Consider the following 23,544-nt stretch of genomic DNA (forward strand, 5'->3'; position numbering starts at 1 on the left):
CCCGACACCCCCAGATCTGCGAGCCCAGCAGGTGGCTCATCCCGAGGGGCCACTGTTCCCCCCCACCCCCTCCCTAAACGGGGGTTTTGTCCCCGCACAGGGTCTCGCAGCGTCTCCCCCCTGCCCCCGGGCTTAACCCCAGCTCCCACCCCCACCCCGATTTTTCCCCTTCAGCCGCTCTCCTGCCGCTGCCTACAGCAGCTGGACCCGCCCTGGACAGTACATTTCTGCCCCCCCCCCCCGCTCAGACCCTGGCAGCCCCCCCCCGCTGCGATTTGCCCCCTTGAGCCTTTTAAACGACCCCAAAGAGGAGGCAGCAAATCCTAAGTACAAGTGAGGGCAGAGAAAGGGCAGCGGCGTCAGCGAAGGTTACTGGGCATGCTCAGTTCGGGTGCGCATGCTCAGTGCAGCCAAAGTAGCGACTCTGGAGCTGAGATTTCCCCCATTACCTGCCCCCTGCCGCTCCCCCTCGCATCCGGGCGGGGGCTCCTGCGCAGCTCCCAAGCCGGAGTCCCGCTGCCCCCGCGGCGGAGCGAGCGCCAGCCCCGCGCCGGAAGGGGAAGCGCCGCCCCGGAGGAAAGGCAGCGGCCGCTTTGCATGAAGTTTGCTCGGGACAGTCTCCGGCTGAGCGGGGCAGGTAATGGGGGGCCGGTGCACGCAGCGCCCGGGCAGAGCGGGCCGGCAGCAGGGCCGGGCCGGGCCGCAGCTCCCCTTGCAGGGCCCTGGCTCCGGGCCCGCTGAGCCCAAAGGCAGGGCAGAGGGAGCGGCCGGGGCCGGAGCCGGTGGGGAGAGGGGCGGTTGCGAGCTGAAGCCTTCGCTGCTGCCTGCTCCGCTGCGGTGCCCCGGGTTCACCTGCCCGTGGCTCTGCCGCGCTTCTGGGCTGTGCCGCGGGGCGGGGGCGGGCGGGCTCTTGGGCTGCCTGCCTGAACGTGGCCCGGGCGCGGCGTGTGCAGTGAGCCGCCCTGCCCTTACCCCCCCCCCCCAAGCGGGTGTGCAGAATAGGGGGGCCGGGTGTCCTGCTATTCGGGGGTTTGGCTTATGTAGGCCCTGGTACTGCCCGCCCCCTTTCCAGTTTGCTGCCTGCTCACCCTGGTTGGAAGATGACTCCAGGGGCCATTCGCACTAGGGTGACCAGGTGTCAGGGTTTTGACCAGAACACCAGGTCGAAAAGGGATCCTGATGGCTCCAGTCAGTACTGCTGACCGGGCCATTGACTATCTGGTTGGCAGCGCCACGCAGGGGGGCTGGCAGGCTCCCTGCTAGCCTCTGCGCTGCGTGGCTCCCAGGAAGCAGCCAGCATGTCCCCCCTCTGGCTTCTACACATAGGGGCTGCCAGGGGGCTCTGCATGCTGCCCCTGCCCCAAGCGCCACCCCACAGCTCCCATTGGTTGGGAACCATGGCCAATGGGAGCTGTGGGGGTGGCACCTGCGGATGGGGCAGAGCGCAGAGCTACCTGGCCGCACTTCTGCGTAGGAGCTGGAGGGGGGGACATGCCCCTGCTCCTGGGAGCTGCTTGAGGTAAGTGTCATCCAGAGCCTGCACCCCTCATCCCCTCCCTTGCCCCAACCCCAGCCCTGATCCCCCTCCCACCCTCTGAACCCCTCAATCCCAGCCTGGAGCAACCTCTTGCACCCCAAACCCCTCATCCCTGGCCCAACCCCCAGCTGAAGCCCCAGGGCCGCCCAAAGGGGGCCTGCGGTCTTCAGCAGCGGGGGGGGCCCTGCTTCAGTGGTAATTCGGCGGTAGGGGGTCCTTCCGCCCCGGGATGGAAGGACCCCCCACCGCTGAAGACCCAGAGCGGAAGAAGCTCCAGGGGCCCAGGCCCGGTGAGAGTTTTCCGGCGCCCCTGGAGCGAGTGAAGGACCCAGGTCCAGGGGCCCCAAAAAACTATCATGGGGGCCCCTGCGGGGCCCGGGGGCAGGGGCAAATTGCCCCACTTGCCCCCCCTTCTAGGCGGCCCTGTGAAGCCCTCACTCCCTCTTGCATCTCAACCCACTGCCTTAGCCTAGAGCCCCCTCCTGCACTCTGAACTCCTCATTTCTGGCCCCACCCAGGAGCCCACATCCCCAGCCAGAGCCCTCACCCCCTTCTTCACCCCAACCCCCTGAGCCAGCTCAGTGAAAATCAGCGAGTGAGTTAGGGTGGGGAGAACGAGTGACAGAAGGAGTGGGGGGATGGAGTGAGCAGGGGACGGGGTCTCAGAGAAGGGACAGGGCAGGGGGTGGTGCAAGGTATTCGGTTATGAGCAAGTAGAAAGTTGGCATCCTTGTTGTGCGCCAAAAAAATAAAAATTTTGCACACAATATTTTAAAATTCTGCAAAATTCTGCAAATTTTTGTCAAAATAACACTACATAATTATGCCAGTTTCAATTATTTTGGTAATTGATATCAAAATACCTGTCAGCAAGTATGTCTGTAACAATACAGACACACACAAAAATTCCCCCAGGAGTAGAGAGCTAAAGAAACCCCTATGACAACCCACTTCCTGTTTTTTTGCCCTCCTTCTACCCCCTTCCAGCCCAGCCGGGAGGCCAGACACTCACAACCCATCCCCCGCAGAGCCCACCTGCGGGCCATCACCCCCACCAAAACATCCGAACACTCTCCTCCCCAGAGCCCAACCGTGGGCCCCCCAGCCCAGATACCCACACCCCGTTGTCCCCACCAGAGCCCAGCCGTGGGATCCCCCCTTGCCCAGACACCCGTGCCCCTACTTGTCCCCCACGAGTCCAGGGATCCAGAGGGAGAAACAGCCTGATGCTCGATCCCAGGCTTGCATAGACATTCCTGCGCACAGCCCTCTCCTTCCCTCAGGGCATGCTGGGAACTGCAGCTTCCAGGAACCCTCTAGCTTCTTCTCTCTCTCCATAGCAGTGTCTTCTATTTGCAAGCTGAGCTCTGCCAGGTCTAGTGGTGGCTAGCAGCACTGCAGCCCATTTCTGTGGGGGAAAGGAAATTCTGTGTGCACATTAATTTCTGCAAAATTCTGCATTGCGCAATGACGCAGAATTCCCCCAGGAGTAGAAGATACATGCACTGTGTGGAAAGTGCTTTGAGAGCCTTGGCTGGCGGTGAAGTGCAAAGTGGTTGATGGCACGTTTTCCCTCTGAATTGCATTTAGGGCTCATCTGGCGCATTTTGTGCATCTGGTTCTTTGGGAGAGACTTTTGCTTATCTCGCCACGTAACCTTGACCACAAGTGTTGCTTCTGAACATACCTTCTCTTTGCAAAATGGTGTTATAGCTTAATATTTTTCTAAAAGCCTCCTTTTTTGCTTTGTGTAGACCAATCCAAATAGAAGAAATAAAGTGGAACTGCTTTAAGAAAGGGAAAAGGTTGTCTCTGGGGAACACAAGTTAAAAAGGGGTAAATGGCCTTGCATAGATCTAAATGGTTGGCTGCTTGATTTGCTTTCTTTAAATGTCAAGAAATCTGGAACCCATATCTGATTCCTTAATGCCTAGATTGCCGCAGTGTAAATGAAAATTCTGGGCCAGGTACTGTCCTAGATTCAGCTACTCCCACTGACATAAATAAATTAAAGACCTGATTTTCCAGTGCTTTGCACCTGATCATGTCACTTACACCAATAAAAGTGAGTGCAGAAACACTACCAAATCAGAATAGTTACACATTACACCCACTTTGTAAATGATGACATAAGGTGCAAAGCAGAGAACCAGGCCCAAGCTTTTGTGTAAAGCTACCTCAGTAATGAGGTAGCTTTAAGGGCTAGTCTACACTGGCAACGCTAAATGTGGCTTGTGTGGCTTTAACATGGCTTGTGTGGTCATGGCAGAGCGCTGGGAGAGAGCTCACAGTGCTCTAAAAAAACCCACCTCCACGAGGGGCACAGTTACCAGCACTGGTGCACTGTCTACACTGGTGCTTTACAGCGCTGAAACTTGCTGTGCTCAGGGATGTGTTTTTTCACACCCGTGAGTGCGAATGGTGCAGTGCTGTAAATTGCCAGTGTAGACAATCCCTAAGCTTATGTCTACACTTAAAATGCTACAGCAATGCAGCTGGACCGTTGTTGTTCACCACTGTAGTGCTTCAGTGTAGACACTCACTACAGCCACAGGAGGAGTTCTCCCATTGCTGTAGTTCAGGGTTCGGCAACCTTTCAGAAGTGGTGTGCCGAGTCTTCATTCATTCACTCTGTGCCAGTAATACATTTTAATGTTTTTAGAAGGTCTCTTTCTACACGTCTATAATATATAACTAAACTATTGTTGTATATAAAGTAAATAAGGTTTTTAAAATGTGTAAGAAGCTTCATTTAAAATTAAATAAAATGCAGAGCCCCCCGGACCAGTGGCCAGGACCCAGGCATTGTGAGTGCCACTGAAAATCAGCTTGCGTGCCGCCTTCGGCAACTGTGCCATAGGTTGCCTACCCCTGCTGTAGTTAATTCATCCTGAGAGGCAGTAGCTAGGTCAACGGAAGAATTCTTCTGTCAACCTAGCAATATCTAGCCTGGGGGTTAGGTTGGCATAGTTACATCTTTCGGGGTGTGTATTTTTCACACCTCTGAGGGACATAACTATACCAATGTACGTTTCAGTGTAGACCAGCCCTAAGTATAATGAGGTAGCTTTATTTAGAAATTCTTCAGAAAACGGACACATTGTAGTGCAGCTGAGAACAGTAATTTATTTATTTTCCAATACATGACAATCTACTCATTTGCAGAAAGAGATTTGGCAATGTTTATATGCATTGCACTCTGTAGTGTAAAGCTTTGAAGGAAAAAATCAGGTTACAACATGGTCCAAATTATTTGTCATTGATTAAGTAAAAATAATGTACCAGGTTGACTGTCATAGATTAACACATAATTAATGTGTACATTTTCCCAAGTATGTAATAGTCAATTCTCAACTGAACAGAATGCTTTAGAGGTGCTAATAGAAGGTGATTGTGCTGACTGGTGAGATTGGTTGTGGTGCTATGATTGTTTTGTTTTATTGGTGACTATAGTGGTTTCATTTCAGTTTCTCTTTAATTTCTTCCCTTTCACTTTTAACCCTTCTCTCTCCTACTCATTATATGGTTTCAAATGTTGGGGGAGATTCCAGAATTTTAGTAGGCTGGTCTTATTGCTTGGCACATTCTGCACTGTCTGTACAGTCCTGGGTCCCGTTGCACAAATGTTTGAACACTGTTGACTGGCTGTTTCAAGGACACAGCCTTAGTTGATGGAGATCATGGTATACCCCATAAACACTGATGAGAGCCTTTTCAGGGACATGCTCATGGCAGTTGAACTTGCTACCATTAGCTATCAGGTAGAGTCTAAATCCTGCTACCTTCTGGACATAGTGCAAGATTAATCACTTCATGCAAGTCTTACTTAATTTGTTGGAGGAGTCCCACCTTATAAGTAAGGGATCCTGAGGGAAGAGGAGAGCTATGTTCCTCCAGTAGTATGGACATCACAGTGCTGTTCGAGAACAGGACCCCAGCTTTGCATGATGTCTGAGCTCGAAAGGTAGAGAAATATGACCCTCTGGCCAAAACCTTGAGAGCTAAAGGTTCCCAGACACATGCACTTAGGTGCATGGGACCCCAGTAGCGAGCGAGTGCTGAGAGAATGCGGAATCGGTCAATGCTACATTCAGCTGATGCAGCAACTCATGGTGTCGGATGTCATCAGGTGGTCGAGGAACATCTAGATACAACACATCACCGGACATCGGCAATACCAGGAGGGATGAGCTGGAGTGCCGATGAGAAGCGCAGTCAGGAAAGTAACAAATACTTTCCTTATGGATTGCATTTTCTAAGTGGACAACCAACCAAATTCTCAATTACTGAGAGACAATCTCCACTCATTGATATATGTTGCTTTCCACAACCAAATCTCCGTACAACTTTTCATGAGTGATGTACTTGAGTATTCGGATTCTAATATCTAAACTGTATTGTTAATCTATTCACCTAAATTTGAGTTATTGCTGATTATATACTCTATGTATCATATGACTATTAAAAAGGTGCCCCAAACATAGGCTATCCCACCATACCTGACTGGATAACCGCATCCAGAGGGCTCACCCCAATGTGGTTGAAAAACAAAAATGTTTCTTGCAACTTGGAATGTCCGAATCTTACTAGATGAATCAAAAAGTGAAAGACCCAAACACAGAACAGCAATTGTTGCCCGAGATCTCTCGAAGTATAACATCAACATCGCTGCTCTCAGCAAAACAAGATGTGCAGATGAAGGCCACTTGAGGGAAGAGGACAGCGGTTACACTTTCTTCTGGAAAAGAAAACCAGCAAGCAACAGGTGAATACACGGTGTTGGCTTTTCAATCAAGAACCTTCTAGTCAACCACCTGACTGAGCTTCCCATCGGCATCAACGAGTGCCTTATGACCCTGCGCATCCAGTTGTTCATGTGGCAAAGTACCTGCTTCTCCTCAGCTGACTCAGTCCCTTTTTGCCTTGGAGACACAGGCTTGGGCAAAGTGAAAGCCTTCCCAGTCACGCAGGGTCTGGCTGATCCTCCTCTCAGTCAGTCCCTTGCTGTTTTTCTCCCCTTCTGGGGACAGAGTGCAGTCTTCCTTGCTGGAAGAGGGTAGAGCCTTGCTGCACCTATTCGCTGGCAGCTTCTCTGCTTCTCTCACTCCCCTCCCCCTCCCCCTCCCCCGTTTCCCTGCCAGGGAGGGTTTAAAAAGGTCACCAGCAATTGGGGCCAGCTGAACCAAATTAGTTCCCCCCTGGGACTAATTCCTACCCCTCCCTTTGTAGCCATTTTCCTGGGTTTGTCACATTCAATAAGTCATTTGCCACTGTCATCAGTGCATATGCACCAGCACTTGATGCTGAAGAAGAACAGAAAGAATCCTTTTACACTGACCTTGATAAAATTTCGTCATCCATTCTAAAAACAGATAAGATAATCCTTTTAGGGGACTTTAATGTAAGAGTTGGCTGAGATTCTAATGTATGGAATAGCACCATTGGGAAGGAAGGAAGGAGCGGGCAAGACCAATTCCAGTGGCATCCTTCTACTCAGCAAATGTGCAGATCACAACCTTGTGATCACAACCACAATCTTCAGAGAAAGCAACAAGTACCAACAACTTGGCAACACCCCCACTCAAAACAGTGGCACCTCTTAGGCTATGTCATTGTAAGAACAGAGATGAAAGAGATGTTCAAATCACCCGTGTCATGAGAGGAGCCGATGATTGCTGGACTGACCACTGCCTGGTGAGGTCAGTCATGTCCATTAGGATTGCACCGAAACATAGAAAGTAATCCAGATCACACAGACGGCAATACAACATCTAAAGAGTTCAGTCCTCAGTGCAGCAAGAGAACTTCCAAACACTCATCAGTGAAATATTGACCAAATGCACACCTGGAAATGACAACACAAGTGTTGAAGAAGACTGGGAAGCCCTAAAAGAGACCATCCATGAGGCTTGCGAGAAATTCATCAGCCTTGCTACCCGCCACTATCAGGACTGGTTTGACAACAACACTGAGATTACAGCCCTTTTGGACCAGAAGAGAAAATCTTTCTGTGAGTGGCAAAACCAACCAATCCAGTCCATCAGCTTAAAGCTGAAGTTCAAAGGAGGATCCGAGAAATCAAAAACAAATGGTGGGAGGACAAAGCAAAAGAAATCCAAACATTCGCTGACAGACATGATCCGTGGAGCTTTTTTTGTGACACAAAGACCCTGGCCTCACACCTCTGAGATCCAAAGATGGTAGTACTCTTCTTAAAGATAACAAATCCATCAAAGAGTGCTGGAAGGAACACTACCAAAAGCTTCTAAATTGAGAATCGACTGTGATGTCGACACCAGAGACTCCATCCCTCAGCACCCAATCTGGGAAACACTTGCCAACCCACCAACACCTGAGGAGGTCTGCAAAGCAATTAAACAAATGAAGAACAATAAAGCACCAGGTCCTGATGGCATACCATCTGAAGTACTGAAAGTGGTGGGGAGAAACACTGACTAACAAGCTTCACTTGCACTTGCTGCTCCTCAAAATCTGGCGCACCGAAGAAATCCCTGCTGATTTACATAATGCTGACATCGTCACCATTTTCAAAAAGGCAGACAGGGCTGACTGTGGCAACCATTGAGGCGTTGCCCTCTTCTCCATCGCTTGGAAGATTCTTGCTATAATCTTACTGAATCACCTGCTTCCTCTTGCAGAGGAAGTACTTCCAGAATCTCATTTTGGCTTCAGACTATCACGAGGCACCACCAACATGATTTTCGCAGCCAAGCAGATCCAGAAAAAATGTCAAGAACACCACCAGAAGCTGTATGTGGCCTTTATCGATCTGACCAAAGCCTTCGACTCTGTCAACTGTGAGGCTCTGTGGAAAATCATGTCCAAGTTTGGCTTCCCAAGCAAATGTATCACCATTGTAAGACTCCTCCATGACAGATGATTGCCTCTCTCCTGTGCAGTTGCTCTACGTCTGAGCCCTTTGTAATCCAAACTGGCGTAAAACAAGGCTGTGTACTGGCACCCACCCTTGTCTTCAGTTTCTTAGCAGCTTTGAAAACACTAACCCAAAACAGTCTACCACAGGCATCCAATATCAGACTGACAGCAACCTCTTCAACCTTTCTCGTCTCCATGCCAGAACTAAAGTAATATCGGCAACAATAACTGAACTCCAGTGCGCAGATGACTCTGCTGTAGTTACACACTAAAAGGAGGATCTACAAACAGCCCTTTAATTGCTTCTCTGAAGTTTACAAAAGCTTAGTGCTAACTCTGAATATCGGCAAAACAAAAGTTCTCCACCAGCCACTCCCCAGTCAATCATCAGACCCAGCAAGGAAGATCTACATTGATAAAGAAGAACTGGAAAATGTAGAATACTTTGCCTATTTTGGCAACCATCTCTCACAGAGGGCAGACATAGATGTTGAGATTCAGCATAGAACCTGCTGCACCAGCCTTGCTTTTGGCAAACTGTCTCGCCAGGTGTTCAACAATCACAACATCAGAACACATCCTAGATTTTTAGTTTATAAAGTGGTGGTAATGCCAACTCTCCTCTATGGCTGGGGGAGTTGGGTGACCTATAAAAAACACCTGAAAAACCTGGAATGCCAACACCAGCACTTTGGAAGAGCCTCAACATAAAGTGAGGGGATCATCACACTAATATCAGTGTCCTCACAGAGGCCAACATCTTCAGTGTTGAGGCCCTGATTATCCAGCACCAGCTGAGTTGGAGCGGGCACTGTGTGCTCATGCCTGATATACGCTTACCAAAACAACTGCTGTACGCCCAACTTACCGAAGGAGAAAGGAAACAGGGAGTCCAAAAGAAACGCTTTAAAGACACCCTCAGGGTAAACATCAAGAGATGTGGCATTGACACCACACACTGGGAGACAGCAGCCCAGGATAGGGATAACTGGCGAAGACTTGTCAGAGAGGAACCGTCCACTTTTGAGGAAAATTGCCTTGTCCTGGTTGCAGAAAAACGCCAGAAAAGAAAGGAAAGATAACTGTCACGCAACAATTGTGGCCCAATCCTGTCTTCCAACACCACCTGCAATGTCTGCCAACAAGCCTGTGGCTCAGGGATCGGACTTCTCAGTCACCAAAGGACCCATGAAAAATAAAACCTGTGAAAGAGATCATCCTTAACCTCGACGGATTGCCGATTAAGACTGTCTCATGATGAGCATACTACCTCTTTGTTTAAACCATGGAATGATGCATGTGATATAAGAATCTATATAGAATAGAGCGGGAGCAAATTGAATCAGGTGCCTATATGCTCAGATGCTGCATTGTAGAACAGATGTTTGTGCAGACGGGCAATATGCCTGTTTTTACTGCAGTTTGAGTACTAATTATTACATATGCAGTCCTAAAGCAAATTTATATTGTGTATTATGGTGCCACCTGGAATCTCAAACTTAGGTCAGGTCTCCATTGTACAATGACATGGCACAAACACATAGTAAGAACAAACAGCTTACAATCCCTGATCCTAAACATTTTAACATGCATGCTTAACTTTAGTAGCCTGAGATGACTATTCATGGTACTAAAGTTAAGCACATGTGTGTTTGCATGATTGGGGCCTAAGTAGACAAGACAGATAGAGGGTGGAAGACAGTATTTATGCTGATTTTACAGATGAGGAAAACTGAAGCACAGAGAGGTTAACAGACTTGCTTCATGACTGGAATATTGGTATAGAAGGGTGTAATTCGTTCAGCGCTGTAAATGGCCAGTGCAGATAAGCCCTTAGTATTGTTCTTTTGGCTTTTGAATCAGGATTGCTCCCTTTCAAATAGCACTGTAGGGACAAGCCAGCTAACAAAAATAAAGTAGTTTTAAAAAAGTTTGATACTGGAAATTATGACTCTGTATACATATGGAAAAGCAGATCTGTTGAAGAAGACGGCTTTATTTTTACATAATCTTCTTCAGAATAAATCCCGCAGCAGTGCAATGTGTCTGCTTTCAAACTTTATAATCAGATGTATTCAGTAGCCTTGATATGGCCCTTAACTCTGTTTAAGATTTATAAGGGGTTATCTGGCTTTCTCTTCTTGCTGAGACCACATTTGTGGGGTTTGTTTTCTGTTTTTGTTCTTTCGAACAGTCATTCTCCTTTTGATAATCAGGAATGTGTTGATGTTTTCTCTACTTCTGAGCAAAGTCAAGAGCAAGTTTTCTTCTTAGACTGCTCTGTATGTCCTCTCAGTCAGGAATAAATAGTTTCCCGCTCATACTAACGTAGATATAATCGTTCCTCCTGATCTTGCCTCTGTCTGGTTCAGCGTACAGGTTGGTGGGGATGGAAAGTTTCCTTTCAGAATTGAGAATAAAATGTTTTCCTCTTATTCATTACCCATAGTGAATACACAACAAATGTATGGGTATGGCTACACTTACGGTTTGCAGCGCTGGTCATCCAGCTGTGTAGGAGCAGCGCTGGTGTGTGGCCACATTTGCAGCATTTACAGCACCATTGGAAGTGCTGCATTATGGGCAGCTATCCCAGCATTCAAGTGGCAACAATGTGCTTTTCAAAAGAGGGGGGTGGAGGGTGGTGTACTGTGACAGGGAGCGGGGAAGATAGAGAGAGTGGATTTTTGGAGCCAACACTGTGTGTTAGCTTCCTGGATTGAAAAATCACAAAATGTTCGCGAACCCTTAGTCCTAATTGCAAACAGCCTGCATCCAACGCTGTTTCTCTGTCAAGCAAACATTCACTCCCTGCCTCTCATTTGATCATTCACAGCCAGGTACAGATAGCTCCTGTTTGCTGTGATCAGTGTTTGTTTTTTTAGATAAGCAGTTCAACGGAGCTCCCATCGGAGTTCACAACAAAACAAAGAGTAATTTATAAAAGCATTCTGGGATACATCCTTATACCCTGGAGGCCAATCACAGCGCTGGTGTGTGGCCACACTTGATGACCAGCGCTGCAGCACCAGCGCTGGAATCCTTATTCCCCATGCTGAGTGAGGTGTACGGCCAGCGCTGCAGCCAGGGAGTTGCAGCGCTGGAAGTGCCCTGCAGGTGTGGCCACTTACTAATTGCAGCGCTGGTGGAGGCTTTCCAGCGCTGCAACTCGCCAGTGTAGCCATACCCTATGTGAAACAGCCTAATGTGGTGGTGTTTGCCACAGTGCATAGATGGTGATGAGCACTTGGAATTTCCATCTAGGGCCTGGTTCAGCAAACCTTCGCACATGTGACTTTGAAGTCAAAAGAGACTACTCTGAATGCACCTGTTAAGAAATAGGTGTGGTTTCCCACATCAAAGGCGACAAGAACATATTTTTGTTAAGTGTTCATTAGATGTCAGAGGTGCTTTAGAATAAAGGCTTGTATTGTATGTATGTGCACAACTTTCTTGGTGTGTGAACAAACATTACAATAAGGAAGGCTTAGTTTTTTACAGAACTGTTCTGTAAGGGCTAATCTACATATAATTTTTGTACTGATTTAACTTTATTGGTTTAGAAATTGCCATAGTTAAATCAGTGCACAAACATAGCTTTAGTAGTACAAAAAGGTGCTCAAATTGATTTCAGGGCTTGAGTCATGCCAGAACATTCTGAACCACAGTTCCGGTAGTTCTGATGCTATCACTTATGATAAGGAGGCTGAATGGTTTATATCCATCCCTGTGCTGCAGAGGGTCTGTGATACTATCCTCGTTGGCTCTGGGTAGAGCTGAGTTTAACAGTGTGTTGGAGGTACGTTCCTCTCACTCTCTCCGCCCTGGGATGGAACGGAGGAAGAGGGAGGATCTTCAGCCCATTTCTGAGATGCACCAGGGAGTTGGCTGGAGACCGGTGCTGCTGATGGATTGGCCAGCACCAGTGGGGAGCCTGTGAGGTTGTCGGAGTGCAGTGTAGCCCCTGATAGGTGTGCCAAGGTGTACGGAGTAAAATGAGGGCAGTGCGGAACCTGCTGCCATGGGGCTCCTGGGGCTCCCAATCCCAGAAAAAGCTGCCCCACTTTGCATTGCTATCACTTATGAATGATAGTATTGGACATGCGTTCCTGCACTACTTTTTTTAAGGACTCAAGCACTGGTCAATTTAGAAACACCGCTTAGCTATTTTAGTACAAAAACTGTGTAGGCAAGCCCTATATCATAAGGTTAACACTGCTTTTCTGGTTACTTGTTCAAAAATGTATGTGATGCAGAAGTACTGAAGATAGAAGGCAGTGCAGTAAGCAGTTCTCTAGAATACTGGTTCCCAAACTTTTTTGTCTTAGGTTATGTCTACACTAGCACCCCTGACCGACATAAGTTTCACCGACCGAAGTGTTGGTGTGGAGAGTGCTATGTCAACGGGAGATGCTCTCCCGCCCACATAGCTACTGCAGCTCGTGGGGGGTGGTTTAATTATTGCGATGGGAGCGCTCTCTCGTCGGCATAGAAAGGCTACATGGGAGACCTTACAGCGGAACAGCTGCAGCAGTACAGGTGTGCCGTTGTAAGGTCTATAGTGTAGACATAGCCTTACATACCCCTTTTTGTGCACATTTATTTTAGGTCTCAGTAGCCTTAAGTATTTCCAACTCTGTAGTAAAATAAATGTGTTCAGTTATAACATCCTTTTTAAACATAATGTTTTTAGACAGTGAATCAAAAAGAGGCACAATGGAAGCAGCCATTATTGTTGTTTATGACTCTTGTGTTACTCAAATTATAAGCATTGAATGGCATGATGTATTTTGGTATGCTGCTGAACTGTGTCAATGGCTTGACTTTTTAACTTGCCTAATTTAAATTCAGAGTTCCTTCTAATCTTTATCTGGATTATTGGAGAACGTTGTTAATGGGCAGTGAGAGGCTCGGGGTGTGTGTGTATGCATTAGTTAAAGGGCAGCGGGAGGCTCTGGACATGCGTGTTTAGTACCAAACGTAAAGTGAATTATGTGTGGCAACAGAGGAAGTTATATGATGCTGTATGTCAAAATGTATAGAACATTCACTGTGGATAGACCACTTGATGCAGTTTTCTTTCCTAACCTGTAAAATTCTTCTGTTCTGAATCAGTGACTCTTCCTGAGATTATATGGTATTCATATTCTAAAGAGTGCTTCTCCTTGAAGTAGGGAATCAGAATTCCAATGATATTCTGCATTCACAAGTTTCTGTGAGTTTGTAATGGAATGCTCTGTTAGCATATGTCTGAAGAATGTCAGCAAGAAGTTGTTGTTGGGATTTTGTTTTTGTCGTGGCTACTCTTTGTCAACAAAAGTTTCTGTCTATGCTTTTAAAAGGTTGGTCCACACAGTGAAGTGCTCCTCATGGTGTAAACATGCAACCATATTTAAGATGGCATTGTTCCTATCTGCCTTTCATCAGAAGGTCTTAGACTGGAACAAGGGAATATCCAGTTAAGGTATACTTTTTTTTATCATGCTTTACCCTCACTCATCACATTTCCCACTTTCAGTGACAGATTCCACCTTTCTATAAATGTTCTGTACGTGCGTGCGCGCACACACACATGCATATCACATTTCTTACCATTGTATTATAATGCCAAACTGACATTAACATACATTCCAGTTAGGCATCAGTGTACCCATAAACTGTATGATACTGTTTTCTTTTGTAAAATGGAGATCAATAACTTAGCTCTTGGCTACACTTTCGAGTTACAGCACAATAAAGGAGCCCCGGGCGCACTAGCTCACTCTCCGTCCACACTGGCAAGGAACGTAGAGCGCTCTGTCTCCACGGCTACAGCACTGCTGGTACTCCACCTCGGTGAGAGGAATAACGTTTGCTGCGCTTCGGCTACAACTCCTGGGCGTCAGCGTGAACAAGGTGTTGGGTTACTGCGCTCTGATTGGCTTCCGGAAACATCCCATAATCCCCTTAAATCAAGTGGCCACTCTTGTCATTGTTTTGAACTCCTTAGGAATGCCGAAATGCCCTTTCAAAGCTCTGTTTCTGACAGCCGGCATGCAAGCCGTTACTGTGGAATGCTGTGTGAGAGAGAGAGAGGCGGGGGAGAAAGGGGGGTCTGCTGCTGTCTGAATGTACAAGACAGCATGCTGACATGCTCTCAGCCCCCCAAAACTCTCTCTCTCCCCCCACATGCACACAACACGCTCCCTGTCACACTCCACCTCACCCCTCCCATTTTAAAAGCACGTTGCACTTTGAAGCGCTAAGTGTAGTCAAAGCGCCAGCGCTGGGAGAAAGCTGCGCCAGCGCTGGGAGAAAGCTCTCCCAGCGCTGTCCGTACTCCACCTGCCTGTGGGGAATAACGGACAGCGCTGGGGCTTTGACCACACTGGCGCTTTGCAGCGCCGCAATTTGCAGCGCTGGAGAGGGTGTGTTTTCACACCCTGCTGCAGCGCTGCAAATTTGTAAGTGTAGCCAAGCCCTAATTCATTCTCCTTACACAGCTGCATCTGCAGCTCTCATTGGCTAGAAGTTGTGGCCAATGGGAGCTGTGGGGGCAGCGCCTGCGGGTGCGGGTAGCGCGCACTGTGTAGAGCCGCCTGGCCTCTCCGTCTAGGGGCCGGATGTGCCAGCTGCTTCCAGGAGCAGTGTGCAGCCAAGGCAGGCAGGGAGCCTGCCTTATCCCTGCTGCGCCGCCCACCGGGAGCTGCCTGAGGTAAGCGCTGCCCGGCCGGAGACAGCACCCCAAACCTCCTTCCACACCCCAACCTCCTGCCCCAGGTGGGAACCCCTTCCCACAGCCTAACTCCCTCCCAGAGCCTGCACACCCCCACACCCCAGCCCCCTCCCCCAGCCCAGAGCCTCCTCTCACACCCCAAAGCTCTAATTTCTGGCCCCACCCCAGAGTCTAGGGGAAGTCCTGAGCCTTGGTCTCCCCCACCCCCCACGGGGCTGTGTGTGGCCCCTAATTGATTTTTTTTCTGTGGGTCAATGGCCCCTGATAGAAAAAAGTTTCCCTACCCGTGCTCTAAAGGACTGATTCTAAAAGCACTAACTATCACGAGAAGTCCTGAGGATGTCAGTGGGATTCTGCTGATGTCTATGTCGATTAATAGGTTCTCTCCCCAGTAGTAAATGTTTGAAGAACGGGTGCTAACGCTGTATTGCAGTAATCATAAACAGGCAGGAGCTCTTGAAAATTGAAGCTCTATGCTGAGTTCAGTCTGTACTTTATAGTCTACATTGCTAAAAATATTGCTTCTGCTGACTCTTTTTGTTCTGCTTCTGAAGCACTGATAGTATATAAATATATCTTCTACTGCTGTTTGTACAGTACCTAGCACAATAGGGCCCCATTCGTGGTTGGTCCTTATGCTCTACTGTAATAAACATGAGCAACAAAAATGATAAAATGTTTAGAAAACCCGATGTATAAGGAAAGGTTAAAAAAAATGTGCATGTTTAGTCTTGAGAAAAAAAGATTGAGGGGGGAACCCGATAACAGTTTTCAAATATGTTAAGGGCTGTTATAAAGAGGACTGTGATCAGTTGTTCTCCATGGCCACTGTTGGTAGGACAAGAAGTAATGGGCTTAATCTGTAGCACGGGAGATTTAGGTTAGATAGTAGGAAAATTTCTTACTATAAGGGTAGTTACACTCTGGAATTGGCTTCCAGTGGAGGTTGTGGAGTCGCCATCACTGGAGGTTTTTGAGAACAGGTTGGACAAAGAACTATCAGGGATGGTCTAGATTGCACTGAGGCAGGACCAAGTAGAGGGCTGGACTAGATGATCCCTTGAGGTCCCTTCCAGCCTACATTTCTATGGTGAATAAATAATTATGCAGCAAAGAGCCTGCATATCAGTATCCATGTTCAGTGTTTCTAGCCGGCTCCAAAACTCTGCCAGAATAGTGGTGGGCTCTCTATTCTCCTCGCATTACCCTTATCGTATAAAAGCATCTGTAAACTAAGCGGTGGTTGTTAAATACTTTGAAGTGTATGTATGTAATGAATGTTTGTATAAGTCTAATTTTAAAACATGACCCCTGTAAACTGCTGCCATTTAAAATAATGTGCAGAACCTGCATTTCCATGCATAGTCTGTCATTTGCATGCAAAATGGATAACCACACATGCTACAGACCCGTTTTTATAGCTGCAGTTAACTACAGTATTTGGCATCTTGGCCTGTTTTGGTATGACCTGATTAAAAATGCTCTTATAGTATGGGCTATTGGCAGTTTCCCATTTGTAAGTATTTTACTTTTTTATTATTGTTTGGCTCTTAAGGCAAGTATCTTCTGCATTCTATTTTATCTTTCAAGTTTTTAGAGGCTTTTTTTTTTTGGTCCTACTCTTCACAAGGAAGCAAGAAGTGTGACAGGAAGGTGTGATTTTTAATTTACACCAGAGTTCTCAGCAAATAATGACTTTTCACACCCTGTTATTGCAGCTTAGCCTGGGGGAGGAGTTGTATGGCTACTGTTGTCATATCAAATTAAATCCACTCTTGTAATTCAGAAAGACATTCCTTTTTAATTTAACCCTTTTCAGTTTCTGAGCATATTGATCTGAGATGGATGAACTTTAAATTATTCTAATTATTTAAAAACTAATGGGGTGTGTGGGGGAGAGAATTATTATTGAAGCATGTAACATGTAAATGCCTATTCTCAGGTTTGGTATGTTTTTGCCCTCCTACAGTGTGACAAATTGTGGCTCTCATCCTGCAATGGGCATGCCTGCATGGAGTTCATTGCAGGATCAGGGCCTTATGTATGTCTGCATTGTAAGAAAATGTTGGGTCTAGTATGTCTGATGTTCCCTGGAAGGAAAATGGTTAGCCCACCCACTTGAGTCAGCTAATGGTTTTGCCTCTCAGACTACTTAGCAACTAATTCTCTAGCTCTTTGAGATTTGGCATGGCATTCAGTGGGTGCTTGACTTCCATGCAGCAGAGCCAAATTACATCAATTGAGTATTAAAAAAACACTCATGACAATGGTGTCTCTCTAGAGTTTTAATTGTAAAAGAGTTATAAAGATGGGAAGGCAATTTCTCTGTACAAGCACATCATATCTTTCCAGTGCAGTTGTTCATTTTTTTTATTTAATTACTTATTTACTCACTTAAAGTTACTGACCATCTTGCATCCGAAGAAGTGGGTATTCACCCACGAAAGCTCATGCTGCAAAACGTCTGTTAGTTTATAAGGTGCCACAGGATTCTTTGTTGCTTTGACCATCTTGGGCATCTTAAAACCAAATTAAGAGCATATTAAATAAATCAATACAAATAAAGTTAAGAATCTAATTTCCAGCTATTATGGAGGGAGGGATTGTAATGTTTAAGGCATTTCAGTTGCATAGGCCTTTCTTTAAAAAAAAAAAAAAAAAACACAATGCAAACTCCTAGTGATGTTTTGGGGTAAGAAGTGACTTACCATGGTTTGGTTTACCTTGGTTTCAAATAAGTAGATCAGAGCAGACAGTCTCTTTAGAGAAGGACTATAAAAATATACTTGGGTACAGCAAATAGAATGCCCAAGGACTTGATTCTGGATGGTGCCGAGTCCCCTCAGTCCTATCAAATAGGAGTTGAAGGAACTGAGTCCCTCCTAGAATGGGCCCTTCTGTTTGCTCTAATATCATTATGATCCATGTGACATGCATTTCATACCCATAGTTTGAGCCTGAGAGAGAATGTGTGAATGGTGAACAACAAAAGTAGTCTGCCCCGCCCCCCCGCGCCCGATTTTCCTTAATTGTTTGTAATCAAGATTTAAGTAAAAAGAACCTTAGTCTCTAAGGTGCCAGAAGTACTCCTGTTCTTTTTGCGGATACAGACTAACAGGGCTGCTACTCTGAAACAAGATTTAAGTGTTCACTTGACTAACTGCTTGGTGGTGGAGAGAGGGTTAATGTGCTCGATTTACTAGAAACATATATGTGACAGACTCTGATCTGTTTTTTTTTTTTCTGTAAAATGTCAGCCATTTCCTGATGAGCATGGTGGTGGTGAATTTCACACCTTTCTCTTCTTTGTGTGGAAACCTGGGAGTTAATGGTACAGGATCAGGTAGCATTCTATGTAATAAAGAATGAGGTTTTTTGTTAGAGGAACAGAGGGAAACCAGGGAGGAAAAGAAGGGGAGGGGAAGAAAGAAGGAATTGGAAAAATTGGCTGCTTGAAATAGGTATTACTTTAGCAGGTAAATAGCAGCTTTATTTCTCAATACATGTTTTTACTCCGAGCATGTAACACTGCCTCAGAAAGGTTGAGCATTCTGTTGTCTTGGGAAGCTGACTCTGGAGTGGAGCATAAAAATAAAACATTCCTTTATTTTCATTCCACAGTGGAATTTTACTCTTGCAGCACCTGAAGATGGAAAGTTGGTCAGTTGATGAAGTCTGCAACTGGTTGGTGCAGAGAAATTTAGGAGAATTAGTTCCTAAGTTTCGTGGTAAGTCTTTTTGGTTAAATGTGTTTTTCCTGTCTCTCTGCTTGAAAAAAAAAGTATAGTCTGTTTTTTAATTTCCACCTTCTAATTTCTTGTTTATGGGTAGTATTTAATTTTGTTTGTATTTAATTGCCGTTGGGTAACTTCAGATTTTAACAGAATTTATTAGGGAGAGGACTGGCTCAGACCTGATAAATCAAAATGAGGTTTTTATTACGAATAGTCTGGAAGAACTGCTATGAAAGGGACTGAAAACCTATAAACATATACACCTTCTAGAAACAAAATTGGGTTTACTAGTATTTGTTTAGGGCCATATATTTAATATCTGTGTTTGTAGTGATGCGACTTTGATATGTAAAAGTTTGTTTTATGTGTGACTATATATGTACTCTACAAAGGATTGAGAGAAACTGGCACTTAGACATGCTGTGCAATCTCTAAAATGTTTTCTCTCATTAACAAAATACCAGTATATTGTAAATAAGCCTGCCTTAACATATTAAAATATCCAGTTTGCCAATTGCTTTGCATCCAAGGCGCAGAATTTTGTTACTGGAAGACCTCAAACCACTCATTTTTAAAATAAGTTAAAATTCTTGCCCAGCTTTTTGGAAGGGATAGTGGTGAAAACAAATGATCTTGTGTTACAGTTGCTGTAGAAGAACTAACCACGTTTGCCTTTGAGAACCACCTACCTTGTAACATCATGTTGTATTAGATATTCAGAATCTTACTACACAGTAATACGTAAGGATATTTTTCTCTTCAATTTTCAGAGGAAGAAGTGAGTGGAGCAGCTCTTTTGGCTCTTAATGATCGCATGGTGCAGCAGCTGGTGAAGAAAATTGGGCACCAAGCAGTACTAATGGATCTGATTAATAAATACCAGCAACAGAATAATGGACTAGAATCTTTTACTTACAGTTGTGAAATGACTCCTCCAAAGTCACCAGAAGCAAACAGTGGGTGAGTCTGTCTATACGTGAAACAAAATATTATTCTGTTTAAGTACAGCTGTAATCTTCCCTCTGTGTTTTCATGCTGGCATTCATTAGCTCCATAGCTAATATGTTATATAGTTAAGTTATATAACTTATGTACAATTTGAACCCTAGCTGAAATGTTTAATTTAATACTTTGTGGGTTTAGACATGATGTAAACGTTGCTGCACAAGTTGTTATAGGTGGGGCTGATTGCCCTTACTTTACTTTGTAATCAGTTGTTTATAACTTTGCCAGACTATAACCATTTTAGCTGAAACGTTCCCTGCTGGATGTCTGACTTAATTTCTTAACACCCTCCCCCCCACAGGTCTTCCAAAACAATTCAGATGTTCCTGAGTATGAGGCTACAGAGAAATTTTTTGCCAGGTTAAAAAGTTCTGGGGACTTGTCCCTGTTAAAAATATTGTGAGACCTTTTCTTCTAAATGCTCTCGACTCATAGTTTGGAGAGGGGACTTGACATTTGGCAGAGGGGGCAGCCTTTGTGTCAGGGATGGGCCTTTTACCATTCTGGGAAAATCCACCCAAATTTGGTCAGGTTATGAGTCTTTGAAAAATCTCAGTTCACAAATGCTCAATAGACACATTTTAGAAGGTTGTGCCTGTCGAATCTCCCAAAGATTCTGACTGCACTGGGCATGTTCCAGCCCAGGGTTCAACTGGAATTTCCCTGCAATTGCAGCTCTGTGCTGCTGTGCGCTGGGCCAGGCTCATCTGTGAGTACCTGAACAGAGAGCACAGTTGACAAGGCCTGTCTCTCCTGTGCTTTCAATGAGCCTTCTGCTGGGGAGCCTGGAGGAGGAAGCTGTCTAATTCAAATGCAGGGGGGACAAGAGCCAGACCTATGGAAGGGGGTAGGGAAAATAGATTAGGACAAAGAGGTGCAGGAAGACTGGGACTTGGACCTGGGGGTGGCAGAGTCTTGGACTTGAGGCTGGTAGGGAAGGACAGGGAAAATGGGGTGGGGGCTCAGACTGGGAATTGGGGGAAGGGGGCAGGGAGGTGCTAGGATTTCCTGGTTTTTAGAGGTAGTTTAATTATGCTGGTGGGAGAACTCTGCTGCCGGCATAGAGCAGCTATATGGGAGACCTTACAGCGGCACAGCAACAGTGGTGCTGCTGTAAGGTCTCTAGTGTAGACAAAGCCTAAGTGAGGAGAATGGGATTCAGTGGATGAGCCAGGAGTGGGGATGAGACAGGACTGGAACAGGGACACGTTGGAGGAGATAGAGCAGAACAGGTCACTCTTTAGCATGCTTGGAAAAGTCTGTGCCCACTAGAAAACACTACCCTCCAGAGCCTGGAATGGAACTCAAGAATTCCTGAGTGTCTTTGTTCCACTGGTGTCAGCAAATATCTGTGAACCCCCCGAGCAAAGTGTCCAATCTCTATCTATTGGTGGTCCAGGTAGAGCATGGTACTTTTAATTGGCCCCCTTGTGCACATATATTATAATACTGTTTTTAATTGCATGATCACATACTATCCCCTCCAAACCTCCCACCCCACCTCACCCTTGCCTCATTCAATGCACTGCATGGACCTGCTCTGAGGATGATGCAGGGCTGTGTAGCGAAGGATGTTGTCTGTAGAACTTCTGCTTCGTTTGTTGCAGAAGTTGGAAGGTGTGTACTGAATGAGGCAGAGAAAGGATGGTCTTGTAGTTAAGGCAGTTGAATGCTGCCCTGGAAAATTGGATTCTATCCCTGCCTTTGCCTCAGAGCTCCAGTGCGATATTAGTCAAGGCCATTAAACCAAACTTTTCACAGGTTGCAAGTATCAGAGGTGTAGCCGTGTTAGTCTGGATCTGTAAAAAGCAACAGTGAGTCCTGTGGCACCTTAAAATCTAACAGAAGTATTGGAGCATAAGCTTTCGTGGGTGAATACCCACTTCATAAGACTTATGTCACATGCTCCAATACATCTGTTAGTCTTTAAGGTGCCACAGGACTCATTGTTGCTTTTCACAGGTTGACCACCTGATTGTGTGTGCCTCGTTTTCTGGGCATGTGACTTGAGCCCCTAGGGGTCTGATCTACAGAAGTGCTGAGCACTCACACCTGAAACTGACATCAATGAGAGCTGTGCTTTGGATACATTACGTGCTACATAATGCTAAGTATTCTGAAAATCAGGTCCTAGGAATCTCAGATTGGGGACCCAGAACTAGTGAATACTTTTGACTTAAATTTTTCTGTGCTTCAGTTCCCCAGAGGATAATAAGATGGGCATAATAATTCTCCCTCATCTCACAGATGTGTTTTGAAAATAAATTCATTAAGTTTGTGAAGCACTCATACTAGAGTGATGAGCACCAAAGACCGTGAGAAAAAGAATAATGTCTTCGTCGCAAGGTATAAATAGTATTCATTAAATAAAGCCTGGAGCCTCACTTCGAGCAATGTGAGGAAAACAAAATATTGAATAGTTGCTCAATAAGTGACCATCCATTCTGTGCACTCAATGAGGCAGAGTCCTGTGGAAAAAATAGTATGTGATGATATAATTAATGATTGTTTCATAAATGGGTACACACAAGGGGGCTGAATAGAGGTTCCACAGGCAGTCTTAGTTTTGGAATTTCCTACTTTATGAATGCTTGACTTTGCAACCTTAATAATGCTCTTTTAACATAGTTTTGTGTGTGTAATAAATATGTATGCTGCGCAACATTTTTTAGGAATCTTGTGTTTGACTTTGTTTCATGCTCTAGAAACCAGAATTTGTGCTATCTGTGATTTTGGAGCACAGTAATTTTTTTTTTTTTTTTTTTTTTTACTTTTAACATTGTTAATGGTTTTCCTGCAAGCCACCTTTTGACATAGAGAATCAGATTATTTGGGGGAAAAACAAAAATGCACAGATTTATTATATAATATATACACATGCACAAAAAGGATTCATTTTGTTCACTGCTTGCTGACACTAGAGCAGATTACAGAGCCCTTAATTGCATATGGGTTGCACAACCTGGCTTGCTTTTTGCAGCATTCCATGGCAAAGCATCTGCCACACTGTAAGCAATATGTTCTTCATCCTTTCTTCTGCCTCCATTCCATTACATGAATGCCTTTCTTAATGTTCATGGGTGCTTTCTTGGCCCACCACTCTTTAAGTTTTCTTCCTTTCTGTTGTTTGCGGTCTTTTGGTTGTCAGGTGAGAGAGAATGATTTCTAAGAGCAGGCATTTTGTACAAAGTCAGCTTAGCCCCTGCTTATAAAATGAGAACTGCATTAGTTGGATAGAGTACTGTAGGCACCTAAATGAATAGTGACTGTATAAAAATATGAAGGGTAGAGGTGATGAACTTGAACAGAAATACCGTATCTGAAACACGTCCTGTGAAGTCTGGATCAGTATCTGGATCTGGGCTTAATGCCTTAGGCCTAATGCTAATTGTGAGGTCAGAGTGTACCTGCATGTGCACTAGCACTAGAGGAGCTGTTTGCCTGGTGTCTTCATGGCCACATATGGATGCACATTTCATACATCAATTATCTGTAGACAACTGCTCCCAAGTTGAGGTGGGAGCCTGAAGCCACATTGAGAAGATGTCTGGTTGCTCTGACTTAAGTGAGTGGTTTGAAAAAATGACTAGGGAAAATGAAGAGGCCCACTGAAAAGGAAATCTGCACTCAAACATGCCTGTTCTTGAGGTCACTTG

General features: G+C 45.7%; 1 protein-coding gene across 2 annotated transcripts in view; it reads left to right on the forward strand.

Moving 5' to 3' along the window:
- Window positions 1-344: 344 nt before the first annotated feature.
- The window catches only part of SAMD3 (sterile alpha motif domain containing 3), an 85,493-nt gene continuing 62,293 nt past the window's right edge, over window positions 345-23,544 (forward strand). The window contains exons 1-4 of one of the 2 annotated variants that reach the window (XM_039532204.1): window positions 345-637; window positions 13,777-13,898; window positions 18,771-18,877; window positions 19,654-19,843. In XM_039532204.1, coding sequence (XP_039388138.1) covers window positions 18,799-18,877; window positions 19,654-19,843 — 269 coding nt within the window. In that variant the 5' untranslated portion in view covers window positions 345-637; window positions 13,777-13,898; window positions 18,771-18,798. The remainder of the gene's footprint in view (window positions 638-13,776; window positions 13,899-18,770; window positions 18,878-19,653; window positions 19,844-23,544) is intronic. The other variant, XM_039532203.1, reaches the window with a different exon arrangement.

This window comes from Mauremys reevesii, linkage group 3, assembly GCF_016161935.1.
Source record: "Mauremys reevesii isolate NIE-2019 linkage group 3, ASM1616193v1, whole genome shotgun sequence".
Classification (NCBI taxonomy): Eukaryota; Metazoa; Chordata; order Testudines; family Geoemydidae; genus Mauremys; species Mauremys reevesii.